The sequence below is a fragment of the Nipponia nippon genome, unplaced genomic scaffold, assembly GCF_047370975.1.
Source record: "Nipponia nippon isolate SJK-2023a ecotype South Korea unplaced genomic scaffold, ASM4737097v1 scaffold_1, whole genome shotgun sequence".
Taxonomy (NCBI): Eukaryota; Metazoa; Chordata; class Aves; order Pelecaniformes; family Threskiornithidae; genus Nipponia; species Nipponia nippon.
The window spans coordinates 67,470,359-67,491,032 of NW_028262290.1; the positions used below are offsets into that span (position 1 = coordinate 67,470,359).

The window sequence follows — 20,674 nt, forward strand, 5'->3', positions numbered from 1 at the left end:
CTTGGGAGGGGTTCAGTAGCTACTCTTAGCTGCCCCACATAATAAGAGTTTTCAGCATCGCTTAGTGGCCATGTAATCTTTTTAAAATTGATTTCAAAACATAAATTTAACATCTTGATTTTAAATTTAGACTTTAGACTTTCATTAAAAGGGCTCACAGCTGGGTGCTTTTAGGAGGTTTGGGGGAAAAGAGAGGGCTAGAAGCACTCGCTGTTTAGAACAGCATGAGTCTTTTATAATGTCTTTTGCTGGTTCCATGTGATTTTACACTTTTTTGTGCATTTAGAACTTCATGCCTTTCCTCCCAGTTCATGCAGATTCTTGAAACAGCCTTTAACCAACACATTAACGTAAAAACCAAATGCTTTGTGTAAAATGCCATCATATGACACTTATTGATATGCTTATGCAAAACCCTACTGCAGATTTCCAAGGTTGTCTCACTGGAGATGCCTGAGCTACAGTTTTGTGCTGAGAACAATAAGCAGCTCCTACGCTAAGCACATGAACCGCAGCTGCCCTGGGATCACTCCTTCAGCACACAGGGGACAGGGAACACGGGACTGAACTTCACCACTTCTAACTAGCTCAGAAAGTGTGAAGCCCCAGAGAGATCCAAAGAAATGTGTTTTCTTTCCTTATCCTATTCATTTTTTCCTTCTCACCACAGAATATTAACCTCAGTCATCTTGCATTGCTCAGCTCGACAGCATCCTTCAGTGGATGGAAGGATGGAAAGGACCTTTAAAATAATGCAACTGGAAGACTTAGTGATCAGCTTCAGAGTTCATTCATCCTGCTCCCTCTGCTTCCAACTCTATTATAAGGTTATGTGCATCTTCTCTATTTTGTATATACAGAAAAAAACCCCTTGACAAAGTCATATTTTCATTGATAACCATGATCTTGCATAATTAAGATGACTGAAAAGATCCACAAGTTAATGCTAGTATTACAATATAAGATATAAACAAAAGGGGCTGAAAAGTTCATCTTTGAGAAGCACCATGTAGAACTCATCAGCAATTTAAAACCTACCATGGTGGGTAGGGGAATTTTATTCCATTTTATCTGCAAGCAATCCCAACTTTATTCTTTCATTACCCACCTCTTACCTTTTTATTTTTAGACTTGCTGTCTCATTTTCTAATTTTCATGGTAACTTAGGGTCAGTTTTCAACCTGGAACTTATATTTAGGTTGGAACACATTGGCAGCCAGCTCTTTGGAGAAGAACCTGAATCTGGGTGGGTTCAAACAGCACCATCCACATTTAGAATGTGTAAAAAGTAAATATAACAATTTTAAAGGAAATAAATAAGAAACTGTATAAAAATGGATTACAGCTTGTTGTAGGCTATTCTTATAATAACCGCCCTACAGTTTTAAACCAACTAGGGGACCAATTCTCATTGTAAACAAAGGTAGAGAATAAAGACGGCAGCAAATCTGAAGCAAAAAGCAATTATATGAAAATGCAATTATGCAACATGAATCTGCTTCAAGTAACCTTAAACCTATAAGCAATGACGGGTCAGTAGATCTGTCTTTGGAAACACTGACTGCAAATAGACCACCTTATATTTTCTACATGAGTGGGTAAAAATTATGCTGGCATTGATAAGATTTGTATGTATTGCAGAAGTGAAAACAACTTTTCTTCCCCAGGTTCAGCACAAGTTACTTTATCTGAGCAGCAAGATGGTGACATTCTCTGATTCTGTCTCTTGAGCCCTTTTTCTCACCTATTATATATGGTTCGAACAATTCTTTAAATAAGTTATTAAAAATAAATGTAACATTTCCCTTCCTCTTCCCAGTATCTTCATTTGAGATCTAACTCTTTAATGGTCTCTGAAAGCAGACACCTGTACAATATAGTACAAAACACAGATGCGAAAACATTGCTTCAGTCATCATGGGAGCATTTTCTCTTGTTCAGAATACCTGAATGTTGTACTTCTTACACCCCTTCGTCATCATTATGGCATTTAAGCTTCCTTCTGACTTTTCAAATTTCTCTTAACAGATCTTAAAGGTCTTGTGCTCTGATTTTTTTAATGGCATTTGAAGAGGATTCTTTGAATGATGCTTGCTCGGTATTACAACTTTTTTGTTGTATTATTTATATTTAAACTACTTTATTAATATATTATGTTAGCACCTTTTTGCAATAGCTTTCTACTCCATAGCTATCAATACTTTCTACGACAAAAATGAAACACTGCATTTTTCTGATATCTTACTTAATATAAACTTTGCAGCTTCTGCATTTGAGTGAGTGCCCCAGACATGTCTCAACTGCTGAAGAAGGAAATGTGAGCATAGGATGCAAAAGAGTCTCTCAGTATTCTCCAACCAGCCACGCAGTCTGGGTAACCAGCGGTTACTCAGCTGTCCTGAGTGCTTCTGGCCTGTAGTATGAGTGAAAAGTCGGATGATTTAACCCTCCAAAATCCCCTGGGACTTCTACAAGTCATGGCAAGGGAAAGTGGAAATGAATACTGGTTTTATACCTGGTTGCTATATTTCAGATTATTTTAGATCCAAAATCCTTTGGGCAAGGATCCCTCCTGTAGGCTGCACATGACCCAGAACAGTGGGGAAACCACAAACTATAGCATTAAGATTTTTTTAAACATCATTTAATATAGCTACAACTGAAGTGGCATGAAAGGACCACAGTCATGTGGAAGGCACTGTCTACAAATACAATGGCTGACAGTCCATGCCCAAAAAGCAAGAAGGAGCCTTTAGAAAAGATAAAAATGCAACAAGAACTAAAGAGCTTCTTTGCCTCAGTGTTTACTGTGAAGATGGGGAGAGGTTCAGGTTCCTTCCTCATACACAAAAGCTTGGCACCCGATGACTGGTAAACTTTCAGTTTCCTAATTTGTGAAGGGTTCCTGTAGAGCATTCCCAGACAAATTAGCAGAAAAGCAGTCAGAAGAACAAAACTATAGTGGAAAAACCCCCACAAGATAAACATGGTATGCCGTGGAAGGACCAGTGTGACTTTGCAAAAGGGATCTGTACCTCAGAAACCTGCTGGAGTCCTTTGAAGGAATAAAGAAGCAGGTGGACGAGGGAGATCCTCAGATGCCTAAATGTGCATTTGATAAAAGCCTTCATCAAAAACTCTAAATAAGCTAATGCACCAAATGACTGATCACATGGAGAAAGGGTTGGCTAACCCAAGAGAAACATTAGGGCACAGTCAGTCACTTTTCAGATCAGAGGGATGTCCCCAGTGGAGTCCCAGAGGGGTCTGTGTTCAGCCCTGTCCTTCAGTCTGTTTAGAAATGATCGGAAAATGGTATGAGCAGTAAGGTGAAAAGACATTCTGGTAGTACCACATTACTCAGGATGCTAAAAAAGATGGCTAATGGAAATGTTGCAGAAACCTTATGCGATTGAGTGACTGGGTTATAAAATGGCTGATGTAATTCAATGCAGATAAATGTAAAATAACCCACGTAGAGAAAAAATCCAACTTTCTGTGCACATATATATTAGTGATAGGTCCTGAGATTATTATTACCATTTAAGAACAAAATGCTGGCATTATAATAGACAGTTTTACAAAAATGTCAGGTCCATACTTAACTGTGATAAAAAAAGCAAATTGAATGTTATGAATTATTAGGAAGAGAACAAAGAATAAACCAGAGAACATTATTATGCCACCATATAATCTAGAGTGTGCCCTGCCTTTTTAATAATGTGTGCCGTCTGGTCCATTATCACAAAAAGGACATAGCAGAATGGGAAAAAGTTTAGAGATGACACAAGGAAGAAGAAAAATATCAAATCTGTTTTTTCTGTAGCAAAAATGGAGTCCAAACACAGATTTTTTCCTTTTCAAAGATATTCCTAAATATATAACAAACTTCAGCATGTTTTTCTGCAGCTGCTGTACAATGAGCTTCCTGATGTTTACATCTGTAAAGCAATTACAGACATTCGGGTGAAAATCACCATGTAGATAATAACATTATTATCCAGTATCCTTGAATGAGAAAGAGGAAAAACTTTTCAGAAAACTACTGCAAAGTCTTAGAGTGTTGTGTCGCAAACTAAATTTAAAGGCACAATCTTCTAAATTATCCTCCGCAATTTGGGTTTCTGACCACTAAGAGTCTCACATTCTCTCAAAAGGCTGTTTAGCTTCCTCCTGAGATAAAGAGAAAACCCCCAAACTGCTATTTCTATTCTTGTTCTACTAAATGTACTCCCAGCTCCTAGCCATGTCCATCCCCACCACTCAGCACAACTCTGAGAAAAGTATTTTCTCGGCATGGAGATTAAAGAGGAAAAGGAGTCATTTCTAGAGATACAATGCATGTTGCTTTCTGGTCTCCACCTGGCATAATTTTGGCAGCATTTTGGCTGCCTCCCAAGAGGAACTCAGGTAGTTAATTTGGTCCTAGAGGAGCACAACATTTCAAGCTACCATTTTCCCTTGCTATGCTGACTGTGGCACATCAGTGACCTCCTGAAGTGGGCACAGAGCAGCCACCGTGCCTCTTCTGTAGGCAGGCAACGAAAAACAGAGAAGGACTCAAAGAGGAAGAGCGAGAGATGAATTCTCAGACAGCTGAAGATGCAGCCATGGATCCTCCTGCTTCACAGCAGCTATGGCTTACCTGAGTCAGACCTGCAGGTGCCCTGAGCTTTGGACAGCTTTCTCAACCTCTGTTGCTATGCTTCACAATAAAACTGAGACATGCTGCTCCTGTGTGTTCAAAAGTGTTCATCTTTTTCATAAGAAGGCAAAATAACCAGTTTTATGATGCATGTATCTGAATAGCTTTTAGAATAATACATTTAAGTTTTACTTTAGTTTGTTCCAAGAAGGGATGCTCTTTAGAAGCAGATCACAGTGTATTTAGGGAAACATCTGTGCATTTATATATGCAAGTCAAGTTTCCTCTATATTTCACCTCTCTAAAATGGAGTCCAAATGACAAGAATGATAAAGGGAAGTCTTCCCATTACCCACAGATAAACACATGATGATCAAAGTAGTCTTCCAGCATTGTAATGATGGCTTGCCTCCCCTTCCAACGTGAGGAAGAAGGAATTCAGCTGGACTTCCCTCTAGCCTTCCGGGCTCCCTTGGTGTTCACCACCTTCAGTGTCAGGGACATACCACCATGCCGTCTGTGACACATGTGGGCCATATGTTACATTCTAAGCTGAATACACTATTTAAGGATTTTATATGGAATAAAACTGATGGGAAGGATTGCAGGAGAAGCAGGCAGCTATTATACGCAAAGCTGAAAGGTAACAGTAAGTGGTAAATGTGACCCAGACCATGTTTTCCTGAAATTCAGACAAGAGGTCTGAAGTTTAGAGTCCTTAAGATTACAAATGCTTGTACTGAATTTCAGTATTTGAGGCAATACACAGAAAAGCTTCCATATATAAAGATCCATCAAAAAATGCCGTCAGTATTACTTTGGAAATGACTGAAACTTAAACCACTTTGCATAAGCAATGAAGACACTTTCCCAGCATCATTTTTCAATTTAAGTTACTATTGCAACTGTACTATGATTTAAAATTGTAAGACAGAAAGGTCAAAGAATATTATACAGTAGGACAGGTGGTTCTATGAGATTTTCTTGGTATAAAAAGGTACCCTAAGTGAAACCATTTGAGATCCTTGCTATAACCATCTTTTAGCCCAGAGGTAAATTTTCTGAAGAGTTGTAAGCACCTGAAGACAAAGGGAATCAAATAAATAATGTCACCTCAACCATAACTGTAGAATACTGTGAGAGATATTAAAATAAAATGCCATGACAGTTTATCCGGTAAAAAAAAAAAAGCATCCTTTATATTTTCACCTCCTTTTTCAATAGGAGCCTTCCCTCGGTAAGCATGGCAGTTGTTAACTTCCTTGCGCCCCGCACCGTTGGCTGCTGAGCACCCTGTGACACAGCACAGGGAGAAGGCAAAGAGAGCAACAGGTTGGTGGCTCACTGGGCCCCACAAAAGCAAATGTTGAAGCCTGTTAAAGCAATCTGGGGGGGAGGGAAAAGGGATGCATGACACATTAAGGCTGAAGCAAATAGGACTTGGGCAGAAAAACCAAGAGGGATGTCCAGAAAAGCCTGGGACGTGACTACCTAGTCACCTTAAGACAAAGACTCTCGCTTCCTCAGAAGAGGAAGATGGTCCCCACCTCAGACAGACAAACTGCAGTGAATGGGACACAGCTCAATGCTGTTCACAACCCCTGGGCCCCAAAGTGCCCCCCAGCTACCCCCAGCCCAGGGGCAGAGTCCTTTCTGAAAGCCCAGACTCCTGCAGATGCACTGCCTGGATATCCCGAAGCAATGGCAAAACAAAAGACAGGACCTATGCTGTAAAGTCAGCATAGAAACAATGGGATTCAATGGAAAGTACTGAAATGCCTTGCCTTTTTGATTGAGCAAACTGATGGAGAAATGCTCTATCTGACATGATTTCTTGCTGTGTCCTCTTACATTTTTCTTTCATTCTTAAGTTTCCTTTTTTGTTTCTTTTTCTAAATTGAAGATTTTGCCAGGCTTATTTTCTTTATATTAACCAGATTGTTTGAGAAGCCACTTCCCTGTGGTGTTAGGAAGTCCCAAGATAAGAGAAACAAGTGAAAAAAGCAAAATAAACCAAACATATTTTCCTCCCAAATGGCAATGTTCACAATCAAACTGCTGTCATCCAAGTGAAGTTGCATCTCTAACTGCATTCTGTAAACCTGGTGTAAAAAAGATCCCACTGTAGATACTTGCATTCCTTGAACAGTAAATCATTTATCACACTTTCTATTAGGAAGTGCTGGGGAACATTTTAAGTGCCCAACAATAAATTTCATTGTTTGCATTTTTTTTGTTGGGGGAGAACTTCACTGATGATCTGGATGAGGGCATTGAGTGCACCCTCAGTAAGTTTGCAGAAGACACCAAGTTGGGTGGAAGTGTCGATCTGTTGGAGGGTAGGAAGGCCCTGCAGAGGGACCTGGACAGGCTGGATCAATGGGCCGCGGCCAACTGTATGAGGTTCAACAAGGCTGAGTGCTGGGTCCTGCACTTGGGTCACAACAACCCCATGCAACGCTACAGGCTGGGGGAGGAGTGGCTGGAGAGCTGCCTGGCGGAAAAGGACCTGGGGTTATTGGTCGACAGCTGCCTGAACGTGACCCAGCAGCGTGCCCAGGTGGCCAAGAAGGCCAATGGCATCCTGGCTTGTATCAGGAATAGTGTGGCCAGTAGGACCAGGGAGGTGATAGTGCCCCTGTACTCGGCACTGGTAAGGCCGCACCTCGAGTACTGTGTTCGGTTTTGGGCCCCTCACTACAAGAAGGACATGGAGGTGCTGGAGCGTGTCCAGAGAAGGGCAATGAAGTTGGTGAAGGGTCTAGAGCACAAGTCTTATGAGGAGCGGCTGAAGGAACTGAAGTTGTTTAGCCTGGAGAAGAGGAGGCTGAGGGGAGACCTTATTGCTCTCTACAGCTACCTGAAAGGCGGTTGTAGCGAGGTGGGGGTCGGTCTCTTCTCCCTAGTAACAAGGGATAGGACAAGAAGAAATGGCCTCAAGCTGCGCCAGGGGAGGTTTAGGTTGGATATGAGGAAAAACTTCTTCACCGAAAGGGTAGTCAGGCATTGGACCAGGCTGCCCAGGGAAGTGGTTGAGTCTCCATCCCTGGAGGTATTTAAAAGAAGGGCAGACATGGTGCTTGACGACATGCTTTAGTGGTGGACTTGGCAGTGCTAGGTTAATAGTTGGACTCGATGATCTTAAAGGTCTTTTCCAATCTTAACAATTCTATGATTCTATGATTAATCTGTCTTTGGGTTGCAGTGGGATTTTCAAGAGCTCTGCATTGGCCCATTTACTCCCATTGACTTCAAGTAAAAACAGAATGATGAGCCTGTTTGAAGATCCTATCCTAGAAGTAAACTTGACTAAAAGGGTAAGTTATTGAGCCAAATTTGGAAGCGGTAGCCACTTACAGCAGGAATACACTTGACATCCCCGTAACAATTATTTCCATATTCTACAGTTTGGGATGGGTCCTGGACTGAATTTTCTTTATGAAAATATATGTGTGGATACCACTGATAGCATCTTGGATGCTCAGGTCTGAGAAAAAGAGCCTAAAAGTGCTCCAGTCTGTCTTATGCAGGATGAGTGCCCTGCCTGCTCCATGTGTATTGTTACATATAAGTCAAGTAAAGTACAAATCAATAGCACCGTTTTAAAGGCTCTAAGATGTTTGGCCTTGCACTCCATTTTTTCTTTCGCCTGGCTAAATGTGGAAACAAAAGCAAGCCTTCACAAGCAGAGGTGAAAAGAAAGCATGTCTCTCCTTTCCCTTTCCCCCTTCCCTCCCCCTCATCTTCTGAAGGAGAAAAAACAGTATCCCACCTCTGAGGAAGCATCTGCACTCATTTCCATGCCTACCACAGTACAGCTGATAAAAGACAGTGAGGCAGAAACTGAGGAAAAAGCTAAAAAGAATAAGAACGTATTTCATCTGAGAAGATCTCTTACCACACGGGTAACATTCAGGGGGAAAAAAAACCCAACTAAGCCCTTTTCAAAAGCTCAGGAGTTTAAAGAAGCACAGGTCATCATTATTAAAAGGCTGAAGTGGATTGCACACTACTTGAAAAGCTTAAGAAGTCTACTCATTTAAAAGTAAGAACTACAATGATCACAATGCTTTATAATTTGACCCTATCTAAATAATTCAAAATTCACTGTGTCTGATGTAGAGCAGTCTTCCATCGCAAATGTATTAAATCCAAATTAATTAATGCTGAAACTTGTTCTCCAGTAAAATAATACAATTTCATTTTGCACTTTCTCCCCACTGAATATATGGTTATATTCTGGTTATAGACTCATTATAGTCTTCCAGTGAAATCTAGCCCTCTGTTACAAGGTGCTGTGTCTGCAGTATATGCTCCTGAAATCAGAAAGCTAGCATACAATTCAGTGTAAATGTCAGCATTTGCTCAGGACTAGTAATAACAGAGATACTTGGCTGAAGAATGAGATGCTTCTCTAAAGCTCTAAAGATTTAAAAGGAAACGATGATGTTCTTCAGAGGAAATGATGATGTTCTTCAGAAGTTCCTGGCTCAGAATTAAAATCTAATCCTAGTCTTGGAGTCAGACCCTGTGCTAATAGTGAGTGCTTTGTCAGAGTAATTGCCAAGTGGATGTTCAAATAAGGTAGCTTCTAGCTAACTCTGAGGTGTCCAGATGTTAAAAATGGGTTTTACAATTCCCATGCCTTTTTCCAAAGACATTAGGATCTAACTATTGTGTTTAAGTATTGTTCAATCTCAGCAAAGCAAAGCTATTTTAGATAACTAGAAGTTACTATGGCATTATCAGCATTTAGCTTTGCTTGACCAGTGTCACTAGGAATAAAGCCATGAGGTACCCTGGCCCTCTGTAATTAATTCAGTTTTCTTCCAGCCTTGAAGTTCAGGAACTATTAGCCATTCCTACACCCTACCTACAGACACAAATAGTCAGTTATTGCTGTCACCAGCGCCAGCAATAATTATTCAACACTGCTGTTTGTAGGCTTGCACAGGAGCCAGGTTGCTCGGGAACACTTCACCCTAAGGCTCTGTTTCAACATACAGTAAGTTACTTTTCAAACCCATATACAAGTCACAGACTAAAAGACAAAGCACATTGGAAGATGAAACAAAGAAGTGGCGGGGACGAAGGTATCCCTGTGTTTCCCATAAAGGAGGGAGGGCAAGGAGAGAGGCCTGGAGGAAGATCATGGTAAAAGAGAAGGAGTGAAGAGGACCTGCTGAAGAAAGGGCCGACAGTGAGATGGTGGTACAGGATTCAAATGCGAAAGCCAGGCAGCTGGTATGAATTGCCATTTGCATGAAAGGAGTCAGGAGGCAGGGAACTAATGAGGATTAAACAAGTAGATGCCTCAGTTTGCTGTCCTGCTTCCCCTAAAAACACACAGGAGAGCACAGGCAGCATCAGTACTACCTAATCCTGTGATTAAGGAATTGTGGCAAAAACTTCCGAAATGTTCTTCTAATCGCTCATTACAAGAGAAACTTAAATTCTGATTGAGAATATTCTGTTGGCTGCATTTAATGGAGAGAGAGCTTGCCAGTTCTTCCATCAGCAGGGCGTTATAAAGCATTTTCTGGGGAATTTCCAATGGGAGTAGAAGTAGGCCAGCCAAAACGTCATAAATAAAACATGAAGGAAGATAAAAACCCCACCCCTTGAAGGAAAATACTTAAGTTGCTTTCATTGTGACCGTGATACCAAAACTTCTCTAAAACAGCATTTCTCTTTTGCTTAATTATGCAAAATAAGTTGTGTTGGGTGTGGGAAGAGAGAAAATAGGGGATTCCTTGTGCTTACAGCTACGCAGAGGGAACTGAATCCACCATTAAACAACAATAAAGCAGGTTTCTAAGCGTAGCATTTCAGTGATAACAGTGGAACAAGTCTGGGGCAACCCGTAAGGCTCCAGAAAGAGCTAAGGGACTCCTCTTCTCTCGACTCTCCAGGACAAAGAGGTATGCAAAGCTGTTATGAAAACAGGGCAGAATTCCTCACTCTATGTTTATAAAGCAAGAAGCTTATAGCAAAGGTAGTATTTTCTCTGCAACATACAGATCTGGGTAAAGCAGTCAGACTCCCAAATAAAGGCGTTTAAAAAATGTATTGGTTTTGCTAATAATAAATCACTCCCTTGAACATACATAGATGTGCGTGATGTCAATGATTTTGAAAAGAAGAAATTCCTTTCACTTGAACGTCAGCCGATCTTTCTTAGCTTATGAAATATTTGTGAGTGCTGCTGATAGTGTTTTGCCACGCACAGAGAGACTGGAAGCCCCTGAACTGACAAAGAGGACACCGGCTGCCTCTTTGTTGCTCCTGAAGCACAATAACTGAAGCCATGGAAAATCTGTCTCCCTACAAATTGTCTTGTCAAAGGCACAAGCTCCTTCCTATTTCAAAAAGTATATTTCACAAAATGCTTTTAAATTGTAGCTTTTCTTTTCCATTCACATTTAACTGACTTATCTGAAAGAATTGCCTTTGAATAACAACTTATTTTCTTTCACAAATATACAAAGCACTGATATTTTGGCTTGGTTTTAGTGTTCTGTTCCTCTGAGAATACAAATGGAAGGGTTAAATTGAAACAACTACATGTCTATAAAACCTCAGTGAAATTCATCAGGAATGCTCATGTTTACCTGTAAATAAAAAGACTCATAGAGAGTAATGTCTTCTTATATAAAATCCCATCATTCGAGTATTATGCTATTATACATTGTGTCTTTTAATTAGAATAGAAAAGCATTCTTAGAGCTTACTGTCTTATTTTAAAAGCAAGTAAACATTTTTGCCATAATCATAAGACTGGAAAACAAATCTTTGTATTTTACAATACAGAATCTACCCTGTAATAATTACAGAAAAGTGAAAGAGATGATTCTTTCTTATCTCGGGTAAATTACTATAATCAGATTGAAAACGCAATAGGTTTTCCAGTATTCATTTTATCCAGCTCCCCCAGAACACTACCTTAGTGCTAATTTGAAGTGTCATTCCCAAATCTCAATTCATTTATAAAACTAATCTCAGTACCAAAAGGATATAATTTTTGGAATAGTCTTTGCAGTGTGAAAATCACAGAAAATAGGGTTAGAATACAAACAATACCCATATCTGTAATCTTCTATTATCATGTCAATTATCAGGCATTAGCAAATGCAACTAGAATTTTATTCAGCTTATGTCCCCATTGCTCAGGGCTGTGCATCTGACATTTGTGCATTTTGTCCATGTGTCTATAAGCTATTGAAATGTTTCTTGATATAGAATGGTTATATTTTTTCTTCTCAGAATGGAAAAATGGAACATAAATTATCTGACATTTTCTATAACAGCCATCAGATGTTTCATAGTAAACAGATTATATTAAACAATCAAGGGCTCTGAAAAACTCATCATCATGTCCATGAATAAGGATGGAGCAGTAGACATCCTAAATTTAAAATATCAGAGGCACAGACACATACTCTGCCAGCTGGCCATTTCTGTCAACAGTGCACATTTGCATTGTGTCTGTGTATCAGGTGTTAAAGCAGGGAACCACCCAAAACACTCAGAGTCCTTGCCACGACAGATCCACCCCCTCACCCAGCATTCACCTATCTGCATCCCATGAGGCTGTGGGATGCAGGATGAGGAGTGAAGCAAACCACAGGCGATGCTTTATGGTCTCACATAAGGGTAATATTGTCAGTGCTTTTCAAATCTTGTATTTTGTGGTGCATTTGGCACTACTTAGGCTGACTCATGCCTGATGAACAAAAAAAACAGGAAACAACCAAGTCTGCTGGTCACCTTTATGCCTGCAGGGGCACTTCCCTGGTTTTGGTGCACCAAGTGGCCTTGTGATTGTGGCCAACAACATGTCCTAGACCTGCTCTGAGCTCCCTGGTGTCTTCAGGCATGGTCGATACATGGTCCTCCTGATCTGCTCTTGGGGACAAACCACTGTGATTGAGAAGACCGTGTAGTCTAACATGCTTCGGCCCATCCCACTCACAGGTGATGGGAAAGAAAAAAAGCAGGCACCCTCCCTGCTTGGCTGCCATATGCAAGTCCCCTGAGCTCCACAGAAGGTGGGAGCTCCTACGTAACTCTTCTTCACCCTGCACAACGTCCTTAACAGCTGGGGTGAAACCACGGATGACAAGCTGTGAAACACCCAAAACCTGAGACATTGAGGTCTTGTTCAGATGCTGGTCAAAGCTGGGAACAGCAGCTCACGAGTTGCAGTTTGCTTGAGCTACCTTCAAAGAATACCCGCTTACAGATGGGAATAACAATAAAAGTCATATAATTACTTTTCTGGAAGGCATAAACACTCCTTTTTTCCCCCTTTTCTCTTAGTATTTTTTTCAGAGTTTTCAAGTTCCTTTGTCTAGATTAAGGGCAGTTTCTGCTTCTGGTAACTCAAGAGTCCCATGACTCTGTACCAAGAATTGAGATTCAATCCTCAGGCTGTTCTGGCTCAATACATACAGACAAATGTGTTTATGGACTTCAGTGCAAAATATTAATGTGTTTAAAAGTTAAATTCCATCTCAGGTGATTTTCTGAACTGGGGTAAGACTGCTGAATTAATGTCAGAAATAAGTCTTCATCATTTATGTTAGTAAGGGTACCCATAATGATGTAAATATACTTCACAATATTTTCCCTTTCTTTCCGTTAAAACAATCTTTGTGAGAAGTTGCTTTTAACTTTGAGATATCTCAATTGGCTTTGATTTGTTTTCTTCCTTTTCACAGTCCAATAGCATATTTTACATTCCTGGTGAAATTACTACTGGTCTTTAGCTATCTTGATATGGCGTCAGATGATATTACTAAAACCATTGCAGCAGAAAAATGTTTTCTGTCAGGAATATATTATCATTTCCATGAGAAATAGTATTTGCAAGCAGCACTCTCAAGAAAATTTAAGTAAATGAATGTCACTTCATCTTTATTTTAAGCTTTCTTTGATTTTTTTTTCCAGCTGACCACAGTTGATCTTTGAGATAAGACATAAGAAAGCTTTTAAATTGAGAAAATACATTATTGCTGAGCTCTATGGAGAGTATAAAGTGGGGAAAGAATTGTCGTCATTTGATCATGCTGTTCATAAGAGAACTGTAAATCTTGCACCCAATTTTACAACATCCAATTTAATTAAAAAAATTAATAACACTTGTGAAAATCAAGATACATATCTGCATAATTTCTTTCTTTAAAGGACCGTTTCAGTTTATTTCCTCTTCCTTTCCTTTCTTTCTCTGTCACATTTGCATGAGATTTTTCTGTAAGGGCTAGAAATATTTTTTTCTCGTATTACTTTTTAATTTGCCTCCTTAGTCTCTGATACTGTGCCCTTATGAGTTGGCATGCTCTCTCTCCCACTTCTAAAGCAAAAGGAATATTAGCTAGCTTGCGTGTTCCCAGTAGCTGATGAACTGGAAGCCACAATAAAATGACTTTGTAAAGGGCAGAGCTGGCTTTTACAGGTACACATGGAGAGAAATGCAGAGAAAGAAAGAAGCACCTTGAGGCAGTAGGCTGATACTTAAAATGTTACTTCTGATGCTGAATGTGAATTGTTTGCATTAAGGCATTCTGTTCCCTGAAATATGACTAATTTTTTGGCTGTGCAGAAATACAGGGATCTTAATTATGCATTCTTGGGTTCTGAGAAAGATAGACAAATTTGAAAAACACCATGAAAATATGTGAGATGATAAGTCTACTAGAGAAGTCTTTCTTTCTCTCCCTCTCTCTTTCTCTTTACACAGTATCTGGGAACATGCTTTGCAAAAATTCAAATTAACTTGCAAGTAAAACCTGTTGAATTTTCTAGTGCAAATCTAGACCCTCACCTCCTTTCTAGCAAACATAATCAAAACCCAGTGGTATTCCACTAAAACTGAGCGAGCTTTCTTTCACTTTCAAAATCAAACTATAACAGACACATAAAGCAATACAGATGATCAAAATCAGTACTTTCTGCAAAATGTTCTTTTTCAAGACTTCCACTGTGATTGAAACAAAAGGGGTTTGATTTGAACCTACTGGAGAGGAGCACGTGAATTTAAAATCTTAACCACACCTGCCTGAACCAGCGGAGTCATACCCAGTTACTGTTGCACAGGCTTACTCTGCAGTCACCAACAGACCTCCCATCAATGACCCCGCAAAGCATACAAGGATGCTGCTGTGAAACAGCTAGCTAAACTGGGGCATGCCAAGAGCTTGCTTGGGTACATGTTCCATCTGCTGCCATCTTTAACGTTGCTTCCCTCTCTCACAGTCCCAGCAAGAAAACTTTTTAATTCCCAGACTAAGCTCTGACCTCCCTGTCAATCTGAACAGAGCTACGAGACAGAGAGGCAAAGGCAGCGAGTCTCCGCTAGCGGGTGAAGTTACTGCTCTGTTTCCTTTGAGAAAGCACCATCTGCTCTTTTAGCAAAGAAACACTGCAGCTTATTATGATGCCATAAACTTAATTTCACCTAAAGCCTTCATATGCTGTACAGACCAACAGTGCATACAGGGGATATCATGCGGCTACCAAGCTGTGCGTGATCTACTTGCAATGAATGACCAGAGCTAGAAAGAGACAAAACTATGTAATGTCTGGGCAATTCAAGGATAAACAACATCCCTCTGGTGATTCATGCAACATCTTTGCCAAATGTTTCATCTAATATGGAACAGAATCTTAGGAAATAAATCACTCTTTCCTTTTCTCCTGTAATACACTCACCTTGACGCTCATCTTGTAAATCCCTGTGTTACCCAGCAATACCTCCTTTTTGCTGGCATGGCTGAGAGATTCTGGAGGTGCTTTTCGTCACCTCCTCCCATGACAGCATGCTGGACTAGAGGTTTAGCGGCTTAACCACTGGCTTCTAGCACCGTTTTAGATGCTATAGGATATCTGGGAGATCTGCATGGGGCTGAAAGACAAAGCATGGGATTCCCAGGAGTAGTGCACCCTTTTGGTGCAGTACCTTAAATGCAGGTAGGTATCCTGAGATGGCATCACATATATTAAAATAGCAGGTATCCACTGTAATACTAAGATACCTAAATTTGCTGCTAAGTAGCAAACAGGGATGTTGTTACAACCGCTACCAAAACAGGCACCCTGTGTGTGAGGTACTTGTCATAATTTTCAATATCTAACATTCAATATCTAACACAGATATTTTCAATATCTAACAGTAGGCAAGCTTCAGAAATGGATCGTGGAAAAACCACTCAAGAGGTCCTGAAATATGTTAGAGCTCTCGTACTGACAGTGAGAGCCAGTGAAAAACAGTTGCTCCCAGTAATGGTGGAAATACTTCATGCTGAAAAATGAACCTGTTATCTCACACAGAAAATGTGATAGTCATCCCATGTCTTAAAGAGCACTTGCTACACAAAATGCCCTGTCTCTCCTGCCAGGAGCCCAACCACCCATTCCAGGCCAGAAATTGCAGAGAAAGTACCTGCTGCCCTCAACCAAAATGTGACAATATCACAAACCCGCAGCTTACAGATTGGTCCGATAACACTAAACGATATTGTTGTATCTACATATGGCACTACTTCTGAGTCTCGGCTCTCAAACCTGCCTGCAACTTTCCTCATATTAAACCTGTTGTTCCAAAAACACAAACACAAGACATGGCAAAGACAGATGGTGAAGCACACTGGAAGCAAAATACTCTTTTACAAGTTCAGAACTCTAGAAATCATGGCTAGTATCCAGTTTCTTTTTCTTAGAGAAGACTGTCCTACATGTCAGTCTTCCAGAGTGGCACAACAGGAGGATCTGCAAAGAAAACCATTTGGTCTTGAGGACTTGATGCCCCATCATGTGTTCCCCGGAGGCACCATTTCAGACTAGCTCTGGGCGGGCCCCACGTACTGAATGGCCATTAGCACCTGGAGCATGGTAGATGCAACCCTTAACTGCACATTTCAGTTTACTTTTCTCTGAAATGAATCCAGTGCATGTTCAGCAAAACCACCCCATGATGTAAATCAAAGCACAGCAAGTGGGGACAACTAGGGGATTCACTTTGGACCAGGAGCCCATTTCTGAGCTCAGATGTCAACTTTCAGAGGGACATCCTCGGCTGAGAGCCCCTCTCTCCCCGAGGGTTGGATGAAACCTCCCTACCTTTAGAGGGCGGCCTCAGCTGCCTGTCCTCTCTGGGGAGATGGAAGCTTTCTTCAGAATGGTGGCCTGTTGATGGAAAGTTTTAAATTCAGTTAATAATAATTTTCCAGCCCAAACCTATGTTGTTGAGAAATAGCAAATCTACAGTCACGAAGAAAAACGAAAACCCCGAATCTCTGCAGGCTCTAGTGAGAACAAGTGTTATTAACTTCGCTTCTCCAAAGTTGTTGGCAATTTTTGTTCTATTTTAACACTTTCTCTTCAGAATGTCCAAAATAAAACCAGCACAGAAGGAGAAGCAGGAGAAGACCCTTCTGCTGCTCGGTGCCTCTGAAAGGCAGAGAGGATTGGGAAGTTAATCACAGGCAGAGTACCACTGACTTGCTCCCAGAAAGTCTGCCTTTTTATTGGTATTCTTGGCTGCTCCTGACTGTAGCAACTGATCAGAGAAACCGCACAATTCTGAAAAGCAATTCATCTTGTCTGAATGGCAGGTATTCATACTGGAGAGGATCTATTTGTGCCCATTCATATCCTCATTCAAAAGCATTTCTTCATCTCTAAAAAGCATTCTTGATAAGATCATTAAAAAGCAAATAATCAATGCATAAGACATTTACTTCAAAGCTCAATCAAAAACTACAGAAGCAGGTAAATTATTTGAACATTTATCTCCATCTCATTTTGTTATTTGCACTTAGTTCTGGCTCCAGAAGCAACTTTGAAACTGAGCTTTTAAGGGACACCCTCTCCTGAAAGAGACCGAGTTTCTCTTCAATTTTTGTTCAACTGCTCACTCCGAACTCAGGTTAGACCTAGCTCTTCCCTGAGGATTAAGGACACACCTGCCTGATAAAAGAAAGCACTGAGGGCGACATTCATGAGCTACTTCGCCTCTTCAGAGCAGGGAGCAGGCCCACAGAGTGCTCAGGATTTGGTAAGAGAGCTCCTTCAGAGAATGCTTTACTATTCAGCAATTAATTTTTACAAAGGACTTTGCAGATCAAAATCAATTTTCAAATAGTAAGTGTTATTGTTAAGTCACTATGAGGAAAGGAGTACTCAAATCCAGGAGCAGGGAAGAAGGCTGGAAAATTCTGAATGCAAACCTGAGTTAAGGAGCAGAAGACAACACTTTCAGAAAAGAGGAGTGGGAGGTAACTAATACGGTTTCTGTAGGAACTGCTCACAGATCTGAGTGCAAAGGCAAGCGGAGAAGGAGGGAAAAATGAAAGAAAACTACAGTCAGTTAAGCCTTGCAGAGAAAAGATAAGGGCAGCAGAAAAGAAGAATGATTTAATGCTAGCTAAAGTGATTACCGAGAACAAAAGGGCCCTTATAAATATACTGTGGCTGTGAAGGGGGAAAAATTACCATTGAGAAATTATGACTGTTAATAAATAAGGAGGGAAACAATACGAAAGATTATCACAAAGTGGCTGAGCACATGATTGCTATCTTAAAAATCCCAATATTTTTCCAAGAGGTACAGGCAATTAGGAAATTAGCAGATTCTTGTAAACGTTATTTCCAATAAATGAAAAAAAGTGTGTAGAAAACATAAGTAAAAAGCCTCACTTATGCCAGTGACTTAATGATAATTTCATCAAGGAACTCTTTGAATGAGTGGCTTTTTTTAGCCCTACAAAACTGGACAGCATCCATGGAGCAATAATATTGGTTTTGTTTAAACCCTTCAGCAAAGCATAAAACTACCAATAAAAAGTATATATAAATCAAGAAAAACAGCAGCTCATCAATAGGTAATACTGAATGTCATCTCGTCTCAGACAAACTCCATTACCACTGTAAAATACCATCAGTTTTCAACATAGTCCTCTCATTGAGGTCCTTTAAATCAGGTCTTTCAGTACAGATGAAAACTAAACCAAAGGAGTAAATTTGCATTTGATAAAGCACGAACATGAGAATGTAATATTAGAAATGTAAAACATTAACAGTTTTGACAATTCAGCTGCCTCAGTGAACTCAGATGATGCTCTCCCCTGGACTGCAAGCACGATGCCACATCTGACAGCCAAGATTTCACCAGGTTTTGTGTCTGCCACTTGGTAGCCAGACGCTACGGCAGACCAAAACATGCAGGGCATTTCTCCATCCAGAGGACAGACACACTGCCTGTGCTGCTTGCGTATGGCCGCAGCCGACTCTCTGGCTGTGCCGGGTGTGCCAAGGCATGGGCACCCACTGTCCACCTTGCAGCAGCTCTGCCAAGCCTTCTCCTCTGCAAGTCACACACTGCGGGATTTGCAGATACAAAGCAGAAAATACAGCTCAATATATCCTTACACTACACCTCTCAGGCAGCAAAAAGGTACGGGCAGTTACCAGCAAAGCACTGAAATTGCAGGTGACTACTGCAGACCCTTAGTGAATAGGGATAACAGGGAAGCTTCAGGAAAATCAGGAGCTTTCTTTCTGATTTTCACTTATTCATTCAAAAAGACCAAATATATTAGAAATTACTTGAAAGTGTTGACACTGAATTCTGCCCACATAGGGAAAGATAATGTGACCAAAAAGCATAATAGAACAGAAGAATATAAAAATACTAATTTATTTTAGCTCAATATAACAATCATCTATAACTAAACTCTGATTTGTAAATGCAAATAGAACAAACTATGAAACATACAACATGATTAGCATACTTCAAAGCATACGGAAAGCCATTCCTCACTGAAATAAAAGGCTTCAACTCAGGAAATACCCCTCAGATGTGGCAGTGGTGTCCTGGGCCAGAACTCCGTGCAGACAGCGGGCAAATCAGCTTCATCCTAGGGATGACCAAATACTCTGAAGCCAAAATAACCCCTGACATCTGTATGCCTGAATTGCCACAACTGATTATTAAAACTCCTTTCACATTGTCTGAATGCCTCTTAGAGACCTCGAAGTGCAGAGGAAAAGAGACCCCAACTCAAAGCTCCCAGCGCACCTTGACCACGAGCTGCTGCCAATCAGTGGCAGATGAGTGACGGACAAGGTGACCAGGGCAAGCCCGTGAGATGCCTCTAGCCAGGGCACAGGAGGGAACACGGGGAAAAAAAGAAGTCTCTCTTCTTTCATCTGTGCAAAAAAGCAGCAAGGCTTCTTATGAATGGATATAATCAATGACAACAAAGTCGAGGAACTTGCAGCCTAGGTCAAGGGGAGAGGGCTGGTGAGAAGGAGAAAGAAGAGCACAAGCGGCAGCAGTGTCGGAGCAGAAAGAGCTGGGAATAGGATAAAATGAAAGGGAACCCGCTTGGCTAGGGTAAGAGTTATGGGAGGCCCGAAAACAAAAGAACAAGAAATTTAAACTAGAGGCAGCCAAAGGTGTCAGCACAAGGATTCAGAGAGGGAGGTAATAAGGTCATCGTGACAGGCAAGAAAGGGGATTTTGATGGCTGCCTTTCACGGGGCTTGAAGTAGGAGGTGGAGGTGTCAGCAGAGATTACAATAAGCGAAACAGGAGGCAACACATAGATCTTATTTTTTTCTGTTGCAATAGGGACAAAAGGCCAGCCAGGGTAAATGGTTTTCAGGAGTAATTATCAGGATTTAAACAGACCCTAAGTGTGCAGGCCACAGAGGTGGTGGTAATGATGCAGAGTTGCAGATACAACACTAGCAGAAGAGAGAAAGGGAGCTTCATTGTGCTGCCTGAAATTAGGTTTGGGGAGGGGGTTGTGCTTAAGAAATAGCAATAACAAGGACAGGCCCACACCCACACCAAGCCTGAATAGACCTAGATATCTGGATATGACAGGCTGCCCATGAAGGCTTCCAGGAAACCCTCCAAGAAGCCCATTCACAAACCTCTACTGTTCACCCATACACATGTGCTGTCTGCTGGTGTCATTTTGAGAAAAAGCATCAGCAGAAAGTGCTGGAGAACAGCCAAGGAAA

General features: G+C 40.9%; 1 protein-coding gene across 2 annotated transcripts in view; it reads right to left on the minus strand.

Moving 5' to 3' along the window:
- Nucleotides 1-20,674, minus strand: part of TMEFF1 (transmembrane protein with EGF like and two follistatin like domains 1) — a 125,197-nt gene that overhangs the window by 68,965 nt on the left and 35,558 nt on the right. The window contains exon 2 of one of the 2 annotated variants that reach the window (XM_087758665.1): nucleotides 16,763-16,828. The exons of the other annotated variant lie outside the window; for it this stretch is intronic. Coding sequence (XP_087614791.1) covers nucleotides 16,763-16,828 — 66 coding nt within the window. The remainder of the gene's footprint in view (nucleotides 1-16,762; nucleotides 16,829-20,674) is intronic. 2 annotated transcript variants of the gene reach the window in all.